At 39.7% G+C, this 21,033-nt stretch overlaps 1 protein-coding gene across 6 annotated transcripts in view; it reads right to left on the bottom strand.

Annotated features, from left to right (window-relative positions):
- Window positions 1-20,703, bottom strand: part of ABCC8 (ATP binding cassette subfamily C member 8) — an 82,981-nt gene extending 62,278 nt beyond the window's left edge. For 2 of the 6 annotated variants that reach the window (XM_055814003.1, XM_055814004.1), the window contains exons 1-7: window positions 20,437-20,699; window positions 19,107-19,248; window positions 16,324-16,445; window positions 10,578-10,744; window positions 8,197-8,439; window positions 7,140-7,328; window positions 1,809-1,973 (exon numbers count right to left, since the gene is read on the bottom strand). In XM_055814003.1, the coding sequence (XP_055669978.1) occupies window positions 1,809-1,973; window positions 7,140-7,328; window positions 8,197-8,439; window positions 10,578-10,744; window positions 16,324-16,445; window positions 19,107-19,248; window positions 20,437-20,632 (1,224 nt within the window). In that variant the 5' untranslated portion in view covers window positions 20,633-20,699. Of the gene's footprint in view, window positions 1-1,808; window positions 1,974-7,139; window positions 7,329-8,196; window positions 8,440-10,577; window positions 10,745-16,323; window positions 16,446-19,106; window positions 19,249-19,806; window positions 19,902-20,436 lie in introns of those variants that run through there. The other 4 variants (XR_008748761.1, XM_055814005.1, XM_055814006.1 and 1 more) reach the window with 4 other exon arrangements.
- Between the last annotated feature and the right edge of the window lie 330 nt (window positions 20,704-21,033).

Below are 21,033 nucleotides of genomic sequence, written 5' to 3'. Positions count from 1 at the left end.
CATTGATCTACGAAAAGCACAGTGCAATTAGGCCCATAATGATTATCTAAGTACTCCCCTTTTGCATCCCTGTGGATCGGTAAGAGAATAAAACCTTTACTGGCCAAGAACCACATTAGCAACTATGATTTATACCTCCAGCTTCTCCGCAGAGTGCCCTGGCTGTAACGAGTAAAAATAAAAAATATATTCATTACATTCAGTATATTATATTCCCTGTTATTTTTCTCTGGCAATTGATGCAGGTCCCATCCGACCTCAGACCCATGTTCCTGGCTGAGAATATTGCTACATTTTGGCTAGACCACCCAGTCCCATTACAAAGTTTAATTCACAGACAACTAATGTAAAAGGTTCGATTCTGTACTGAATTAAGTAGTTGCCTCTGTGCAGAATCAGGCACCATGTAAAAAAATAGCTTTTATGCATCAATGGAAGTTTAATTTTACTAGCTGGTTTGGTAAAAGGTTACACAGTGATGCTTTGCAGTTATGAGACTTAGCTGACAAGAGGCACCTTGATTCTGTAAGTGCCTTCACATCAAATGCCAACTGTCCATCATGAAACATAGTCACATAGGGCACATGGGACAGGCACGGGTTTACACAGGAGAGGAAAAGAGATAAAAGATGTAAAGAAAATTGAAAAATTTAAGAAAAAAAATTTATGAAGATACTGGCACAGAGACTACCATTAACACTAATTCTGCTGCTTGGAGTGATAGCTAGAAATTTTCCGATTTGAATGGTCTGACTGCTGGCGTTATCTGGACCTATGTGTAATATCCAGTGCAGAAAACAAAGCTTTTCTTAAACTAAATGAATATAGCACTATTTTCCAACAATTCCTCTTTTACCCTTGCTGTGGTCCATACACTTCTGAGTTAGTCGCAGCTCTTCTGCTTGGTACAAGACATGCAATTTTTTTCACATATGTTTTGGGTCAAATTTTTATTTCTTTAGGAATTTTCTACTTCGTTCTAGTGAGGGAAAACCAACAGATGGAATCCAGAAGTCTGGCAGCCGAGAAGTGCTTCCAAGTGTAAGATCAAAAGAGAATTAAACAATTACGCTGCTATTGAAAGCATCCATCTATCACACAGACTCTCACAGGATCTATGTAGTTCAGCGGATAAATAGCGTTAACTTATAAGGCTGGCTTTCAAGCTGTCAGAGGGTACGTTTCAGCCAGTGCCCTTGGCAATACCCCCTTGTAATCTTACACCTAATTCTCTCATTTCCAGGCACAGATCTTTGTACACTACATAAAACTTTGATCTGCTGTTCACAGTTAAACAATGATTATGGACTCCATTTTATCAATCTTACTTATGTTCAGTCATTAAAGACTCTGCAATAACGGGTAGATTTTGTGGCATGACCTGTGGAATAAGACACTACTCCATGCATTGAGAATACAACCTATTTTTTTGTCCAAAGTATATTTACAAGACATTTTAAAGCTGTATTATCTGCATGGGATGTTACAAAAACATCCCTTGGAGATGAGTGAGGTATAGTTCACGATTTAACTTTTTTCAAAAGACACATTCAGTTTTACTGCCAGCAAATTTATACTCAAAGGTAAGAAACACAGAATTAGATATTACAAACAAACGTTTAGATAAAATAATCAAATAAGATGCAGAGGAAAGAGAATGCAGGCCTAGGTTAACAGTCTTTAATGGCAACAGTTACATTCAATACTTCAGGAGTGAAGTGTTTCAGATTTTAACGACTACAATTATAACTTGTGTTTACAAATACATGTATGATTGTATGAAAGTTGATTAATAATATATTGACTACCTGTATTGCGCCTCTCAAGTTGATTCCTGTTTCAATAGCAACATAGTACGATGCTTGGAGAAACGTCCTTTGCAATAGAAGGGCAAAAAACAACAGTACAGCCAAAACATAAGCATTGGACAGGAACTCTTGAGATGAAATAAAGAAAACACCAATAATTTTAGTCTATAAAAAAAAAAGAAAATTAGAAATCAGGTGTAATGGTTATTTAATTACCAGTTTTGCATAATTAATAAGCAGATATAACCACAGTTTTTTACTTTGAAGGTGCTCCCAACTTTATTTGAAACCTCACAGTTTATCTTTTCAAGGAAACAGTCATAATGTGCCAACTCAGTTTTATTTAAATGCAGAGTAACTTTTATAGGATTTCTGATATCCTTCCAAAACTCTAGGAAGCTTTGAGTAATTCCACATGGTCATTTGCTAAAGATGCACACTGCCCATTGTCAGAAAGGACTAGTTAACACCCTTTTGGAGAAATAAGTCTCCTTATTTTAAGCACCTCAGGTTACTGAACACTAATATGACCTTCACAACTTGCCAAAAAACCACATTCTTCCAACTCCTGGAACTAAGCACATTCTTCCAACTCCTGGAACTAAGCACATTCTTCCAACTCCTGGAACTAAGCACTAAACACATTTTGGTTTGCAGCAGCTTGTTCAGGATTTTTATTTATGGTCTTTGACTATTCTTCAAACACTGGCCAAACTAAGAAGCTGTAGAAGGACTTTTGTCTGCTGTGCAACACAGATGGACTTGCATGCATTGCATAGGTTTACTCCCTTTTCCCACTTATCTGGCATTTCTTACAAGCTACTGGAATTCAGACCAAGGCTGGACACAAAGAAAACCAAGTCATTATGATTCCATTCCTGTAAAACTTTGCTCATGCAAACATTCCTTATTTCCATATACTACTTTCATGTAAGTATACAGTGCAAGAACTTAAAAGAACATCGAAAATTTCCACCTGTGACACAAGTGCTGAGTTTCATTCTTTGAAAACAGAGAATAAAACCTATATGATTCAACAACTTACTTCTTGCTCTCAAAGGCAGATTGTCAGACAATAACATTTTCCAATTCAGCTAGGTACTTCAACTACAACCAGATTCGATGTACATAAACATTTCTGCAGTCCATGGGGCCACTGAACTAAATAGAATTAACCCTCAGAGAAGCCCTCTGAATATATTTTCAAGCATATGGAGTCTTCAAAGTCAAATCAACAGAACGCAAGCAAGCACTGGGCATACTTGTTTCTTTAAGCCTGTATCAAGTACAAAACTCTGAACAGTTACATACATGTCAGCAAACATGTTCAGATAGAGACATTTAGCTACAGTTTTAGTTACTTGTACCTTGAAGAGATTTTCAGCCCTAAAGTATTACTTATTCCATAGTTATTCAAATCAGTTAAACCAGCATTATATACCTTCCATAGTTATTCAAATTGGTTAAACCAGCATTATATACCACAAGTCTCTCTTTCAGATTATTTAGTCTTTAAATGTTCAGCTTTTCAAATCAAGTCAACCTGCCTTTCACCCTTGCAAGACTGTAAATTTATTCTTGCTGTAACTCTGAAGAATAAGAAGGAAAATGCAAGGCTCTACACTTAGCCTAGAAGCTTTAGAAAATGTACCACAGGTGTGGAAAATTAGAAGTACAATCAAGTCTTCTCCCATGCCACCTGTAAGGCCTTGACAGAGGAAAAGAAAAAAAAGTCACAAAATGGTCAAGTCCATGGCCAGTTAGATGCATCCAATTGATCTTTCAGACTCTAAAATTTATGCTAATAAGCATAAAGTATTAGGCACATGTGAGGTGGAAGAACTGCCCCAGTGTTTACGAGTCACCTGTTGTTTCCCATGCAGTGTATATACACTCCAATACAAAGCAAAATTCGAAGCACTGTAACTGCAAAACTTGGTGTTTTGCAGGGGAAAAAAAAAAAAAAAGACAACAAAGAAAACAAAAAGCACATTCAGGGAAATCCAGGATCATTTACATTTGTGATGTTTTCACTTCTCACTTCAGACATCTTCTAAACTTGCAACAGTGAGAATCTCCCCTTTATGTTACCCTTTCTCAAGTCAGCTATTATTTTAGCAGTTCTTCACTGGGATTTCTTTTTATTTCAATACAGTGTCATCCAGGAAAAAGTGATACATTTCTAACATGAAAAACTACAAAAAACTTCTTATGAAGGCAAAGCTAGAACAACATATGGGTCTAACACTGGGAGATCACGATCGTCAAAGATACTAACATGACAGCAAAGAGAAAAGCTAGAGCATTATCACAATCACGAACCATGAAGGTTACAGATTGTGCTTTATTATATCAAAGGCAGTAATAGAAACAGAACAATTTCAGTGCTGTCCTACATATACATCTGGCTAGTACTGCTAATCACTGCACCTAATACCACTTCTTACTGTATGTAAAAGAATATAATTTTTTACACTTTTTTTTTTTTTTTTTTTTTACACAAATCATGCTCTTCTAGCAATGAGATTTTGGTGCAGTGTTGATTCACATCAAAACATTATATAATAGATAAACAAGAAGGAAAAATAAGATGAATATTCTTGTTTTTCTTAAGGTACTCACTTGCAAGGAGGACTTGAAAATATAAAATACATACATAAACATCACACACATACGTGGTGAAAGCACCAAGACGTTTGCCAAGTCTCAGATGCATTATTAGGCCATTATGGTTTACAGAGTTACTGAGCATCTATGTGTTTTAACTACAATAGTTATCTAAGTACACTTGTCAGCCTGCAAGAAACTTAAGGAAATAATTAGGTGTCTGCTGAACCTTTCCCCTATAAAGCAAATAACCTTGATAAGTTGATGGAAATAATTAGATATTTTATTTTCAGAAATGGTTTTGGGGACATTCAGTGTTCCACCTCCCTGACGACCTCAGGATAATACCACTTTTAAGTGTCAGTAGGCTCTAACCAGTAAAAGGCTGAGCAAAAGGCCACTATTTAAATTCTTAAAGACCCGAGACTCACACAGTCTTAAATGTCAGTACTGGGCCTTTTGCTACACTGGGACCTATGACTTCTAGAGCTTTTAAAATAATGAGTCTCTAGGTTTGGTGTACCATTTGAATGTGTTATGTCAGCAGATATTCCTAATACTGGAACTGCTAATCCTAACATTGCAATGTGGAAGATGCTACCAGCAAAAATATAAAGGTTATCATTCTGTCAGTCTCTTCCTCGATGTGAAATGATTAACACTCAGAGAAATTCATGTCAAAAGAATGTTCCGGGGTGGTCATAAATATTGATACTAGAGTTATAAATAAACATGAAGAGCGTGACAGAACTTAAGACACTGTTGTTCTCTGACTAACCGCAGCACTAACTAAAGCAGCTAATACTGCCTGACACCCACGTGACCTCAGAGTTCCAGCTCCCTGGTAGTTTGTATCTGTCACAAAGAGCCTGAAGAACAGAGCAAATACTGTATCTTGGGATTTATCTCTTGGCCTTCAATTTCACAAACAGAATTGCAGTTTGAAAGATACAGTTAATTCACCACAACATCTCAAGCTAACCTATTTAAAGTGAAGAAATGTCACTTTAATGAACGGGTAAAAGACACTGCTGTCCTCACAGCTTGCTTTGCGTGTTGTTTCTGTCCCACTGTATGGCAATTCTTCCAGTGTTTTCAAACTCAGCAGCACATCAGACACAAACAATGTTTTCCCCCAACTCATCTTTGCCTTCAGTGTTTTAGAGGCTTCTTTCTCACACCTCTCAGGAACAAACAATAAGGCATGGTTCTCCTTTTTATGAGTCATTACAAGTAAAAATATAATGTTCCTAGCAGTAGAGCTGGTATATTTTTTCCAAAGTAGACCCAGTTGGCTAGGTGTGTGCATACACGTGGGAGTTCTCCTCAACACCTCCATCTGTTTACAGATGATTTGAACACATTTTAGAAAGATACTTAATCTAATCCAGGAAAAGCAACTTGCAAATGTAATTAGCCTCTTAACAGAAAACCAGTGTGTACAAACCAGGTCGAAACAGAAGGACAAGCCTCTTGAAGAGCTTTTAGCGAAGGTAAAATACACCCTTACCAGTCACTCATATCACCGCCAATGAATTTTGCTGATAGGTGATCCCAAATGGCGTAAATGACGACAACGACAAGGCTACCACTTAGCTAGACACAGTGAGGCTGGCAAGGCTGGATGAGGCTCTGTTGAATGGCCTATCCGGACCAGAACTGAGCTTTCTTCACAGAGAAGCACTAGCTGACAGCTTAATAGGAAAATTAAATAGGATAATCCATAAATTGTGATTCAGTATAATTTCTGCTGAAACGCCACTCCAAATTATCAAGAAGCAGAGCTCAAAAGCTTCCACAGTACTTTGCTGCAACATAGCCCTATAGCCTTAATTTTTTCATTTCCTGCTTTAACTGGTTTCCATTGAATCTACTTGCTCTATTAAAGTTTCCAAATATTAGGATAAGGACTGTAAAATGGATAAACAACTAATTTTAGCCTGGTCCTTTGTCAAATTTTCTGCAATGCGTCCGATGTATTTCAGTATTTACAGTGGACCTAATCCAAAGTGTACTTGAGTGAATGGGTCTATAAGCTGCAGAAATAAATTGGTCTTTCTCATAGAAATTCATCCTGAGTGACCACACCTTACAATTGAGAAGATGGTTCCCCAGTCATCTGCTTTCTGGGTTTTTTTTTTTTTTTATTATTATTTTTTTAAAGTTAATTAGGAAGCATGTATGTTTCTTGTTAGGAAATATTCATTTAAGTAGCATCCTTTAAAAATGCTTCAGTTGATCTTTCAAAACAAACCTCCCCAAAGACACTAGTGGGAATTCTTTGTCACAGTTAAATTACTTGGCATTTTACTGTGATGACAAAGATCTGCTTTAATCCTCTTAGACAGTGCTTGTTTTTGGAAATGAAAAGCCAAGCCTTTTTAAAAACACACTTTCTCCTTTCCAAAAAGCACTCAGTAATGTGCTTGATTCAATCTCTACTCAAGACTGTACGTAAAACCCTTATGACACTAGTGGGATTCTGGATCCACTTCATTATCTTGAATGAAGTTATTTTCCAGAATGCAAGCCTGACTAGATGCGTGGGTAACATATTCTGTTCCCCATCAAGGTATAGAAGTGGATAACAGGCAATACATACATACTGTCATTTCTAGCACTCACAAATACATCACCGAGTTGCTTCCTTTACTGAGGCCAAATAATACGTAGTCATAGCATTACTTTTTTGACTCTTCTATTTTTATGACATTTTGACAGTACCTGTGGGCGGATGGTGTTATTTCCTTTTCCAACATTGTGAACAATCCCAGAGATGCAGAGCGGACCAGCAAATCCAAGCAAGTCAGCCAGAATACGGAACGTGCTACTGAGAAGTAAGGGTCTTCCAAAAGCACAGCAGAGAGCACGCCAAATTGATCTGGATCCTTGTGGAGATGACGACCTTCTGTTCTGTTCAGAATAATAATAATAATAATAATAAAAATATCAGTAAGGATTATGTCATACATCAACCTCAGATATGATAAATGATTGGTATTTTTATCCCTGCTTTAATTCATTGACAACCAGTTGTGCAAACTTTGCGCTAAACAAGCACAGGAATGACAACCATTGTTTCACTTATTTTTATAAAGTCAGAACAAAAAAGTAATTTCTACTCTCCTCTGCTTCACAAAACAACCATGATTTCTTTCCAGCCTTTAATAAGGATCAAATAAGTGTGGTTGGTGTTTGTGGCTTGCTGGGGGAGAAAGAAAAAAAAGAGGGAGGGAACTGACAGGTTTTGTTTTCCTGTGAACATAGAGACTGGAAACGTACATGCTTTTTAGAAGGATGCAAAAGACTTGTCTTAAAATCCTGAAAAAACACAGCTCCCACCACGCAGTCAAACAGAATTTGAGCTGACGAATCTCCTACAGATGAACTGTAACTGAAATAACATGGAAAAAAATAGTCCTGTGAGGCCTCATTAAAATTGACTCCGTAACTGAATGATTGCAGGGTCTTATTAGGAAGAACAATAATGGTGTTCAGTGAATACAGTTTGTAATTACTTTGCACATCAAAATAAAAGCCATATGGATTTTACACGTGTTAAACCAGTAATGTGTTTGACATGAATGTTTGGGTAGAGTAATTTCATTATTTGTACGAGGTACCACTGAGTATTTGATCTCTTCATATATGTAAAGGTACGCTAATGGATACTTCATTTGCATAATGTCTGTTTATATAATTGTATATCATGCTTATAGCATAAAAAGTAACGGAAAGCACAAGCACTGAGTAAGCAGACATAATTCCACGCTTTGCATACCTTCTGTGCTTCAAAGGCCTCATTAAGGCGAATGTAATTGGTCAGAGCTCTCATAGCAATGGGAAGCTTGCCTATGGTTTTCAAGTCTATTGGTTTTTTATGGGCAGTCTTGATGAATGTATTCATCCACCAGTACGTTCCTTTGGATAACAGATTCACAAATGGCTGTAAGAATCGAACACCAAGGTCCTGGAGATCCTCGGGAGGCTTAACTTCTTTAGGAGTTTTGAAGAAAACATACCTCTGAAATTCAGAAAAATACCCAAAAGGTAACACTAACACAGAAAATACAAGACCACAAAGAATAGCTAAGAGATAAAGGACACTGCAGACAATCAACCTGTTTTGGTTTCTTAACAGTACTTGAGGAACTTAGGCATTCAAATCCAACCAACATAGCAATCCAGTTTCCTCAGGTACTGAGGAAAATCAGAAGCATTCAATCTAGAAATAAATCATCCTAAACAGTCACTGTTACTTTGTTTATAGGGTACAAATCTGCATACTTGTTAAAAAAAAAATACCATACATTTCAAATAATGCAGCCCCAGCCTCTTGTTCTGAGTTTCAGACAGTGCAACACAGGACATCCTAGCTTAGGTACAGTCCTGAGGCTGTCACAGTGACTCATCTTCCACAGCACACTGCTTCACACTTAGCTCAGAACAAGCTACCTGTGCTGTCCTGGATGGATCTGGGAAACCAATGAACTAAAGAGTGTGTATGGCACTAACAAATGTTTTCATTGGCTTAAATGCCAAAAGAGCGAGGGCAGACTGCTGATGTCTTCCTGTTGTCAAGACATAACTTTTTCAGACATCACACGTCCTTGGGAACGAAAAACAAAGCCTCTTAAAACCATACCTTTCCTTTCTGAAAAGTACTCAATCACATATTTCATTCAATGTCTGCTCATGGCTGTATCTAAATCCTATTAATTTTAGTAGGATTTCTGGACATGCGTCTCTGCTACCTTTTCTCTAACCATAGTTGGAGAAATAATTCACAGATTGTAGAAAAAATGGTGATGGGGTTGGGGATGGCCATCTCGAGGAACACGGGGAACAATGAAAGGAAAGGAGAAGGTAAAGCTGGGTCTGAAAGTCAAATCTTCTGTCTAAAGGATGATGGGGAAGGCAGGAGAAAAGAAAGTGAGGCCCATGTCTGCTGTTTCTGCTAGCATAGAGACTTCACCTCTTTATTTTTCTCCCCACCCCTCCTCCTCCTCAGCAGTGGCCAACTCTCCATGCATCCGAATCCCTTCCTTCAGCAGCTGCAGCAACAAGCCTGGCACTCTAAACTCTGCCACAGACACAATCAGCAGTAAAAAAATCCATACTGAATTCTATGCATCAATGACATCCTTTAATAATTAAACCAAACAAATACGACATGAAAAAATATTATAACAGCCAGTGACCATTTTTTTTATTCCTCTTTGTGACCTGTAACCCCACAGTGATTAGATCTCATTTAATTATGCAGTTCTATTATGAGGAGGTTTATGAGCAAAATCTCTCCAATGTCACATTTGAATTTCTCTTTTCGCACAAGCCAATCCACTGTTTTTCATTCATGACAAATACTCAACGTCAGCATTGAATTTTTTATTCCTCTTTCAAAAATATTACTGAAAATGCTGCTTTTAGACATATTTTTGTCCTAAGTTGTCAAATAAACATACAGACACACAAAATCCCCCAGGGAAAATCACAAAAGATCAAATAAGTGATAGAGGAAACTCCAATAACGCATTCAGCAATGTGAAAGAGTTCATATACTAATGTGAGGAAAAGAGCAAAAGAATTTACATGGAAAAGGTTCCTTTCCACCCTGAGACTTAAGTTTAATTTCTCCACACAGTTAAGTGAGGGACAGGTGAAGGGAAAAACCTTGGCATTTATCTATCCAACAGTCTCCAAAGCAATCTCTTAGTTCGGATTATGAATGCAGACACCACACCGGAAAAAACACACACAAACAATTAGGAGGCTAGACAGCAACCCCAATTGCCCCAATAAATCACTTCTTGTGATTGCCTTCTGGAAAATGAGAGCTATTATTTGTGTGTCTAAGCCATTCTCTGACAGAGCAGACTATTCCTTTCACCCAGACTTTCATTGCTTCAGAAATATTTGTTTCTGATGACTGAAACTGTAAATCATAACAGACATTTTAAAAACAAACTTGATAAGATTAAACCTTAACTACAATGGAGTCTGGAATTTTTTGAAATTATGGATTCATCTGGCTCAAATATGTTTCTATTTCTAACTTTTTTCTATTTCTCCTTTGAAATGCATGTGATACTACGTATGTAGAAGGGGGAATAAAAAAACAAACAACAAAAAACACAGGAGACTTCTATGATACTAACTTACCCTCACCCTGATGACATTGATTTCTACAGCTAGTAGCATTCCATATAGAATAACCAGGAGTCCTGTGAGGCAAAATCGAAGCTGAGAAAATCCAACCCCATTATCACAGAACTTGACAAATTTGATGGTTTTAGTTATGAAAGCTAAAGTCCAGTAGAAGAGCAATGCTGTAGGGAGGGGGGGGGGAAAAAAAGGTAAATCAGTTCCACAGTTGCAAAAATATGCAATAGCAGTATTAAATATTCATTCAGAAGGAATGCAGCAAGAATACATAAAACTAGATTGGCCTTTCTCATGTCAGAACAGAAGCCTAATTCAATTTCACAAACATAAAAATATTAAGATAATGCTAGTTCCAAATTCCTTTCCTATTAGATTTAGTGACATTGGGAAAGTTTCACAAGATGAAGTCTACTGAAGGAAGCTTCCATCTGTTGTAAACATGCATCCGCATGGTAAGTTCAAGGGAAGGCGCTGCTCCACAAATGAAGGTGGCTGTGAATGATGCTCTTCAAATTTGGTTAATGCTACAAGACTGCTGTGAGTCTGGCTTGAAGGAAACTGATCTTGTTCCCCCTGCAGATCTCTGGGATTACGCAGAAACAGGTATTAAAATATTCCCTCCAAACTGCTACTGCTTTATTTTTCAGTGCAAATTCCATATATGTAATTTATATCGCAGATACACAGGCACATCAAGGAAGGAGGATGTTCTGCCGCTCGGAGAATACAACTATACAACTTGAGCTTTTTAGAGTTCTACTGAACTTGTCTAAAAGTGCTCATGCTAGTGTCAGTTATAGGTAAATAATCCCTGCAGTAAGATCTGATGATTTGGAAACACTCTCCATGCTATTCACCACACCATAAACCAGCTCCTGTTCCCCATTCTTAAGGAAATACCTCCTAGGGTTACGGTCTTTTACATTAATCTTCCATTGCTGCTGGATCTACCATGGTGCAACAGCTGGAATGTGCTTTAGCTGCCAAGAAAAACGTGGATATGCCTTCTGAGCACCTTGCTGCAACACCAGAGCAAGTCTTCAACCAAGACAGTAGCAACAGTAAATCTCACAAACACAGATTAATCATCAGGAACTTGCAAAAATTCCAAAGAATTTGTGGTGTTCCAGCTACCCAGAGGCACCCCAGAAAGCCATGTGGGGATGTACTGTGGGGCCACCCTTTCCAAGCAAAACGCGATTCAACATGGAGAGTCTGCGTGGGATCTGGAGCTGCCAATCCTGCTTCTATGGAAATCAATTTCCAAATTCTCATTTAAATGAGGGCAGTAAATGGAACAGTCCAGGAGTACTGGGCATTAGGACATTTGCCAATCTTCCTCTAAAATTAATAGGCCAGTTTGTAAGAAGAAAGCACTAAGAGGTCAGGTGTTTCAGCACTGTATTTTAGCGGCTGATGCAGCTGCAGAGAGGATTTAAGAGACATACTTACAGAATCCCTTCTTATGGGAGGCCTCCTACCATCTTCCCAATTTAAACCGCATCAAATCTAATCTCCTCATCCTGCTTCGGACTGCTTCCTACCTTTGAGGCACTATTCCCTCCTATTTGCCATGTGTCTGACTAAAATCCCACTTCATCCAAGAAAACATTCCACATGGTTCTACTCCTAACCACTTTTATCTTTTAATCCTTGTGTTTTGTCTCATTCTTATAACAGGCTGAGAACACATCCTTCTCAGGCTAAAGAGGACTTAATTGCACACCGAAAATCTGCACCAGCAGGGCACACCTAAAAAAACCACCAACCAAACTGGTAGCTATGTAGAGCTCCTGGAATTAGAAATAGTAACCAGCAAAGCCATTCTCCTATTTAGGATGTAAATAAAGGTCTATATGACCTTTTTTATTACTAGTATTTTATTAGGACACTGATTTATCTTTTATCTAAGAAGTATTAGAAAGTGCAAAGCACAACATTTAACTGACCTCCTGCTACCATACCTACTAGAAACATTTGAACATATTTATCTTCTTTCTTTTGAATACAAGCGTATATAATCTAAATCAGGCAGATGTTCTCAGGCCCCTCAAGATAAGGCTTCTGGGAAAATACAGTTATGGCTCTTTCTTTTAATCTGTGTTTTTATCATCTGTCTGGTGAGTGGATATTGGCTGGGAGTTTCTAGAAATGATCACCAAGAACTTCCACTGGCCTGAACCACCTAGTGATCGGACCACAGAGGCATGCTTTAATCTACTTGATTGCTTTAGATATATTCTACATGCCTACAGCCTAAAGGACCTTGCTTTTTCTTGGGCCATGTAAGCTACCTCAACCTACAACACCAGGGTGTAAATTCTCACCTGGCACCAGACGGCTGAAAATCAAGTGATGTGAAACTCAAAACTGTTCTACACTTTTATGGGATTAAGCCCAAGATCTAAAAAAATCATGCACTTAACTGAATGGGATTTATTAACTTGTGTCTGTTTTGAGAGGTATTTTGTGTACCAAACAATAACCTTTATTTTTATACAATAACAGGAATTTCCTTTTTAAACAATAAACTACAATGCCAAGCCCAAGAAATTTAAATTAACAAACTAGCTTACTGTCAGGAATGGTAAGGCAGTCCTATAATTAAGATGGGTTAAAGAAAAGACAATTTTCTGAAACAAAAAAATTCATGTGTTCCCATACCAATATTCCTTTCAGTTTAAAAACTCAAAGTCCTATTGTTATTTCATAATTTTCTCCTGTTTAATTTCTGAGGTTTATTTATCTATGAAAAAAACCTACCTTAAAAAATAGTGCAATCAGATGCTACCATTCAATTACATATTCTGAATGTCAAGAAAGCTAGCAGATTTTCCAAATTCAGTATGAAAACTATTCTAAAATATGTCCTGCTAAACTGTACAACCATTATGCATCCATTTTGCAACACCGTGCAAAAAAGCACCAAAATTATCATTATTACAAGAGTCCCCTGGTATACAGAGCTACACTGGAAAAGCTATCTTTATTGAAATATAATTACAGGTCAAAAACATGCAGAGAAAAACAGATTTAGACCACATCAAAGTGTTTCAATAGTCTGGACACTCAACTAGGACCCTGGACTCAATCATTAGCTTCAGATAATAAGTATTCCAAACCTTGTGAACTTTTTTTAGTACCAGATAATAAGAATGACTACATCAAAATAGCCAACAGCCTGGGCATAAAGGTGCAAGGCAGGAGCAATATGGGAACTTTGCATCCTTGTCTTGCATTATCCCAAGGGAACATACTAATCCTCAGGTCTGTTATTTGCCTCTTACTCGTTTATGAAGAACTACAAACAGGCTCGGTGTTTTTAAGGTACAGAGTGGAAAAACATTTTTTAAAAAGAAACCATCTCAAAGTTTCACAGGATTGGAACATTTTATTCTGTTCAGAATTAATGAGCAGACCTTTAAGGGTCTTCTGCACTGCACCAATGAGAGTTTCCCCAGTGGATTTAGTAAATCTTGGATAAGGCTCTGTTAGCCTTTGCTTTATACGGCTACCAACTCTCTGCAAGCGCAGGAATCGATCCTACAGCTGAGGCAGATGATACCCTGTAGTTAGGTGGAACTTCACTGACACTCAGAAGCAGCACAAGTCATCACATAGGTAATTTACTTTTCTCTGTCTCTGTGTGTGTGTAATATTAGACCTTCTCTACAACATTTTATTAACAAAGAACTCTTTCCATTTCCTTCCTTATACACTCAGTAAAAGGTTTATCACCAACTTAAGCTTCTCCTCATGGTTCTCACTACTTCATTTGTATAAGGCTCTAAAAGAAAGCTGCTTCATGGCCACACTGCACTCTAGTGGGTTGATGGCTGAGTATAGGTATAATTTAACTGTCTCACACTGGGCAAATTCCCATAAAGTTATCATTGCCTAGTCTCAGGTGTCAATACAGAATAGCTGCAATCAACATTGATAGATGACAATCCTCACAGTTAGGTAACATTAAATTTGTGCAGTCAAGAATAAACGATGGACACTTCCAGAGATGTCTGTCTTACATCCTCTTAAACACCCAGAACAGTGAAAAGAAAAACAAAGTCAACAAATTAAATAAAAATCAAAGACCATCAGCTTATGAAGACTTTAGACTAAAATTTAAATCAGACCAACTAAGCAGAAAAGACTGTGGCAGTCTGATATTCCTTTTTGCAGAAGAGTTAGCTATTAAGATTAGATTTTCTAAAGGAGTCTATTCCTTGGAAATTCTTACAAAATGAGAATTCGTAATTATGAACTTCATTATTGATAACACTTGTTAGTATTCACTAGTATAACTGTTTACTATTCAAGTACTGTTCAGAGCTTACCCAGCATCAGTGCTCTAAGTACTGAACAAAATTATCATAAAAGAGAAATCTACAGAGAAGGATTTACACAAAAAAGGATAATCAACTACCAGCTCTAAGTTGGTGCTGCCCTTCTCAATGACTTAACAATGGGAACGCAGTAGCAACACTAAATTACTAAACACTGCATTATACATCTGCAATAACAAAAAAAAAAAAACCCTCCAAGAAAATCAGTGCTTGCTTTCCACAGGTAATTGTAACAGGCTACCAATGCTTTCCTGAGACATAACATCCAGTCCTGTAAGAAGGTGTTAAATGGACTGTGTTGACTTATAAAAACAAAAACCAAATGACCCCACCTGGTTATAAAAGACAAAAAAGATCCTCCTTAAAAGAGGGGAACAAGAAGAAAAGCAATTTCAAACAAGAAGACCTAAAGCCTGTGAAGCCTGGATCAAATTCTGAAATTTTTGAAGAGGAATGACTTTTTTTTTTTTTTTTTAACAGGACTTACAAGCTCCTTCTGCAGAAAATGCTTACTTACAGTTCAAAATAATCTTCAGTATTTAAAAGCTTTCTCAAATACAGCTGTTACTGACTTTTTATCACCTGACAAAAACTAGAACAGAGCTTTGATACACAGAGCTACAATGACACAAGACAAACCTTAGCAGGATCCACTAATACAGAAGACCAGCTCAAACAAAATTTGATGAGCCAGGACCACCAAAGAAATAACAGCTGACAGGATGAATAAACATGTATACATCCACAGTCTGCAATCTACTTAAACAGTAGAGAATACATCACCAACTTCATGACTGTCAGCAGTAATGGATTTTCTATAGTTAGCTACAGTTTACTTAGAATCTGGCAGAAAATATATAGTATTCTAGGTAGTTCTTATACATAGCAGTTTCCATTCAAAAGGCTTAAAGCGGTTTACAAAGGGAGTTTTAGGAATAGGAAGCCAGAACAAGCAGGCAAAGTAACATATCCAGGGTCATATGGAAAGTCAGTCACGTCCTTCATTTCCCTTGACTCTGTGCATATTTTAATAGACCACACACACGGAGATGGCTTCAATTTTTCATCACGCTTAAATGTAACATTGCTGACAAGCAGGGGGATTTGGATAGCTTTTAGGGTTAAGAACTGGATAGCTATCTCTCCCACAAATCTATTTTTCCTAGAGAAGCCTTTGGCCCATTGGATCCCCAAGAACACCACACAGAGGACTATTAGAAGTTAAAATTAACTGTTCCAGGAAAACTCAGAAATTAGTCTGGTAATGGCAACCAGCAGACCAGAATATAGATAAAGCTTTATCCATACAAGCTAGCACCGAGACTGAAACAACCCGTCACAGAATGATCAGAGACACAGCATCACTGTCACACTTCCAAGCCTTGTAAGTTGAGACATACCAATTAACAGCTTCGGGAAATTGGATGTTTCGATATTATGGTAATAGACAACTGATGTGATGGCCGCCAAGAACGCCATCCCAGCTGGCATGTACAGGTGTAAATGTCGTGATTCTGAAACCCTTAAAAAGAAAAAAGTGAACATCTATTAAAATCAAACCCTTTTAGCTATTTAAATGTTTTTCTTTAAATTTATGAATTGTATCCTGTACTCAGTCCTGATGTAGGATTTTCTAGAATGACTTACGGGTGTAAAGCTCACCGATTTTCAATTGAATTTATACTCCTAAATCACAGTTGGATTCCAAATTTCTCCCATGCTGAAAATGAAATGTGTGTACTCCTATTTCATACTGAGATCAATTGGAAGATTCTTTAAATCAGGATAAGCAGCTCAGCTCCAAAATGAGAAAAGTTAATTTAAGCTAAACTAGTTTGGGAGCTGTCCATCAAAATATGTAAATAAGACCAAATGACAGCACAGTTTAAGGTTTTCTATAGAAACGCTTCATTTTGATTTTCCAGTTTGGGAAAAGGAACAGCACCACAGCACAGGAATTGAGTTCTGTTTTCAGTGACTGCAAGCCAACAAACAAAACCTACAACAGAATCATATAGCCTTAAATTTTGTTATATAAAGCAAAACTCTCCTGACACTTTGCTTCAAGTACCAGTGAAGGGGGTCCTGCCAACTACAGCCTTTGGGTATACGGAAAATTTTGAGCTATGTTGTTGGTTTGTGCAGAGGCAGGTAGAATTGTGTTCCCTCCCCCCCACCCCCCCCCATCATTCCTCTTATTAGTCACCTTCTTCTCCTCCCCTTTTATTTCTTTCACAAAAGTAATGGAGCATCCTGTGCTGTCAAAAGGTACAATTCCCTCTGTCTCCAAACAACTCCAGGAGAAGAAGCACCAAGAGGAAGTCTTCAGGATGCAAACACTCAGGGACACTCACACCTTGTCCTCTGAACCTCACAGAAAATAAATTAGCATCTCTGGATTTGTTCTTGCTGCAGCAAAAGCTACCTTTGTGTTGTCTAGAGAGACAAAAGGGGCTGTGCTGTCAGGGTGCTGGAGATCATCACAGGATGGGACATGTCTGAAAGCAGAATATCCCAAATATCTAACAGGTCTGTAGGAACTCAGGAGGACCACTTCCTGCACCTGCACTAGGAAAGGAAAGCCCTCCCTCACACAGACACTGTGATGAACTCCGCAGAGCTGACTGCAACTATGCTGACAACCTGCATCATGAAGACTTAACTCCCTCTTGTTGACAATGAGTTGTATGTGTATACAGCAAAATAAGAAAAGTTTCTCCAGCCCCTGAATTCTTATAATGCCAGGGTTTTTTGTACACCAGGGCTGAAACCTCAGCAAGATAAAACAACCAATAGGAAGAGATTTCTTCAGATAGCCTAAGCTTCAGTAGGTGAACACTGCAAGAGTATGAGGGTTTTCTAAAATTTATTTCACAGACAGAAGTTGATGGAATGTAACTTATCTCCAACAGGCTGCCTCTATCGCTGGCACTTTTTCACTCAACTGCTGTTAAAAGGACTTACCAGCATGATCCATTTTGGTCTTAGAAAGCTGATGAGTCTCAAAATCTGCTATTATTCACTGGAGCACTCACTAGTCTCCGGAGTGCTCAGGAGGCACGACTGTGGGCTGGCACTCCCCCAATATTGCTAGAAGCTTTGATTCTCATCAGGTGACACATTACTTAACAACAGCATTCTGAGTCAAGTTAAATAGCAAATAAACAGAATAAGAGGAACTGCTAAAGAGCAAAGTAAAAAAGAAAACTCATAGCAGGAGATTTCGCTCTGAGCATCCCACACCCTGATAACTCTGAATAAGCATGAGAAAAATCCCTTTTTAAAAAAACTGGCACTGAGAAACATCCTATTTATATATGTTTAAAGGAAGTTATAATAATAATTATGATATCAGCTTCTACAGCAGAATACTGCAATGCCTGTCATGCTGGTTGGTGGAGAGTTGTTATATAGATGGCTAAACTGAGAGGTTTTGTTCTATTTAACGATAAGCTTCAACTTTATAACCTCTGGGTTGCAAATTCCTAAGTTACAAAAACCAGACCTGTCTTTAGAGAAAGAGGGTCATAATCATTGTTAGACAACATTTATTTTTTTTCATAATAAATTGCTCTCTGGTATCACTTGTTTCACTTAAAATAATTTTTTCCCCACAGATCACTGTTTAAAGACATCCTAAATTGAGTAACAGATGATAGAACATGGCTTATACATTGTGAGCTGCTCTGCTCAAGGTAACAATCCTAAGTACTGCACAAACACCAAAAGAAACTCTACGGGGTATAAGATAAGGCCCAGTAGATCCACTCCTTTTATTAAGATGAACAGAACTCTGTTTGTGGGGGAACAGTGTGACCTACTGTGCACATGGGAGTTCTGCCTGAGTAAGGACTGTGGGACTGGGTTGTTGGACATAAAACATATCACAAAAATGTCACCATCTGCTTGAATTGTTAGGATTTATCTATGATTACTCTTTGGAAAGATACTGTCATTAAGCTGAACTAAAAAAGATTAAGGTCAGTTGTGCGTGTGTACATAACTTGGCAAGGTCTATGGAATTTCTGATACAAGGTCGGTAGGTTAATCACCAAGAATACAGATTGCATGTTCGTAACCACAAGGAATATGGTCCCCATGAGAATTTATACAGGGAAGAAATACCTACCCTGAGACCTTTAAAATGCTCAGTGCTATCAGGAGAAGGCGGACACACACTTACCCATCAGACACTATGCCCTCTGCAATTTCACACACCAGAACAAACAAGAGGATAAATGTCAGTATCCAGCGTAAATTGTGGCCAGGAAAATGAAGCCATGTGCTATGATGTATATGTACTTTGGAACTCTGACTCCCCCATCCTAAACAGGAAAAGAAAATTATGAAGAGCTTTCTTAAACAGCAAGAGTGACATACAAAGCTCCTGCATATGGAAAAGCATGCATACAAGAAACCACTTTACTGAAGTTAACACAACTGTGTTGTTAAATACGCTTGTAATTGAATATTTTCAGAACGATGTGCTAGTTACTTCATATGGAATAAAATCAACAACGCAAACAGGACACAGCCTTAAATTCCTATACTTTTAGCAACTATGAATTACAGGCATTAAATGTTTTTCAAATATGTTAACAGACAAACAAACAACAATTGAACATATTGACACATACCCACAAACACTATAATATGTACGCTATTTTATCTTTGCTTCAATACATTTAATTGAAGCATTTACACCTTAACTTTTTTTTTTGAAGTAACTTGTTCTCTCGATCTAGATAAAAAATAGCAATACTAAGAAAAGCCAGATGAACAACAATTACCAATTACTAAGCAGTTCTCCAGCTGACCCCGTTTTAACAGTTGTGCTGTTATTTCTGCACCGGCCCTTTTATGCTCCAGAGAAGGAGCGTTACCTCAGGCAGCCGGTCCCAGGGCTGTCGGGAGGGCAGAGCAGGCTGAGGAGAGCCCCACTCGGAGCAGTGACAGCCACATGTGTTAAGCCACCGGGCCACCTGCCGGTAACCCCAGTTTTATGTCAGCACGAAGCACCCGCTGCAGACAGGGCGCGTTACAGCGGGGCACCCCCCTGGCCGCCGCCGGTAACGAGGAGGGCTGCCCGGCTGCGGGGACCCCTCCGCAACCGCAGGGAACACGAACGGATAACCTAAGGCTGACTGACCAGCTTTTCTGGTGTTTAACAGCACGTTTATTTCTGCTTCCCGCGCTGCCAGTCACAATCTGCTGGCAAACCCCGCAGCCTCCCCCAGCCCGCCCCGCACCCGGGGGCCCGCCCGCCGGCCGCCCCGCCTCGGGCGGCCCCGGCGGCGGGCACCGGCGGGCGCCGGCAAGCACCGGGCAGCCTCAGCACAGGCGCCCGAACGGCCCCGCAGCGCGGCAGAGGCGGCACGGCCAGGCCAGGCCGGGCCAGCGGCGGGGGCACCGCACCCGCAGCGCCGCTGAGGGAAACCCGCGGGCGCAGGAAACAAGGCGGCGGGTGCCGCGGGCAGGGCAGGGCAGGGCGAGGCGGACCCGCCGGCACTCACCGATGAAGAGGATGGGGAAGGTGATGAAAAGCAGGAAGACGTGCGGCACCACGTTGAGCGCGTCCACGAAGCAGCCGTTGTTGAGCACGCCGTGGTCCACGTTGTAGGCGGTCGAGTTGCCCTCGTCGCCGCAGAAAGCCAGGGCCATGGCGGGACCCTGCGCGCAGCCGGGCGCCGCCTCCGCCACCGCGCACATCCAGGCGGGGCCGGCGCGGGCTGCGCGGCTGCGGCTCTGCCCACACCTGCCGCCGAGCGACGGCCCCGGCCCGGCCCGGCCCCCGCCCCGCCCGCCCCGGGTCCCGGGCCGGCCGCCTGAGGTAAGGCCGCGGGGGCGGGGGGGCCGCGGGGCGGGAAGGCGGGAAGCGCGCGCCTCGCCTCACAGGGCTGCGCGGCACCGGCCCCCCGGAGCTGCCGCAGAAACGCTCTGCCAGCGCTCTCGCGGCGCCCTAATTAAGTGTTCTATGCGTCGTTAATAAGACAGAACATCGAACAACAAAAAAAAAGGCCAACACTGAATCAGTGATGAGAGAGGAGCTATTCATTACAAGTGTACTTTTTCACCTTGTCAGTGCAGACACCAGCACCAAGCTATGTGAA

This window comes from Falco peregrinus, chromosome 9 (assembly GCF_023634155.1).
Source record: "Falco peregrinus isolate bFalPer1 chromosome 9, bFalPer1.pri, whole genome shotgun sequence".
NCBI classification, from domain to species: Eukaryota; Metazoa; Chordata; class Aves; order Falconiformes; family Falconidae; genus Falco; species Falco peregrinus.
Note: the sequence above shows the minus strand (reverse complement) of the source record. Positions and strands in the feature narration are given on the sequence as shown.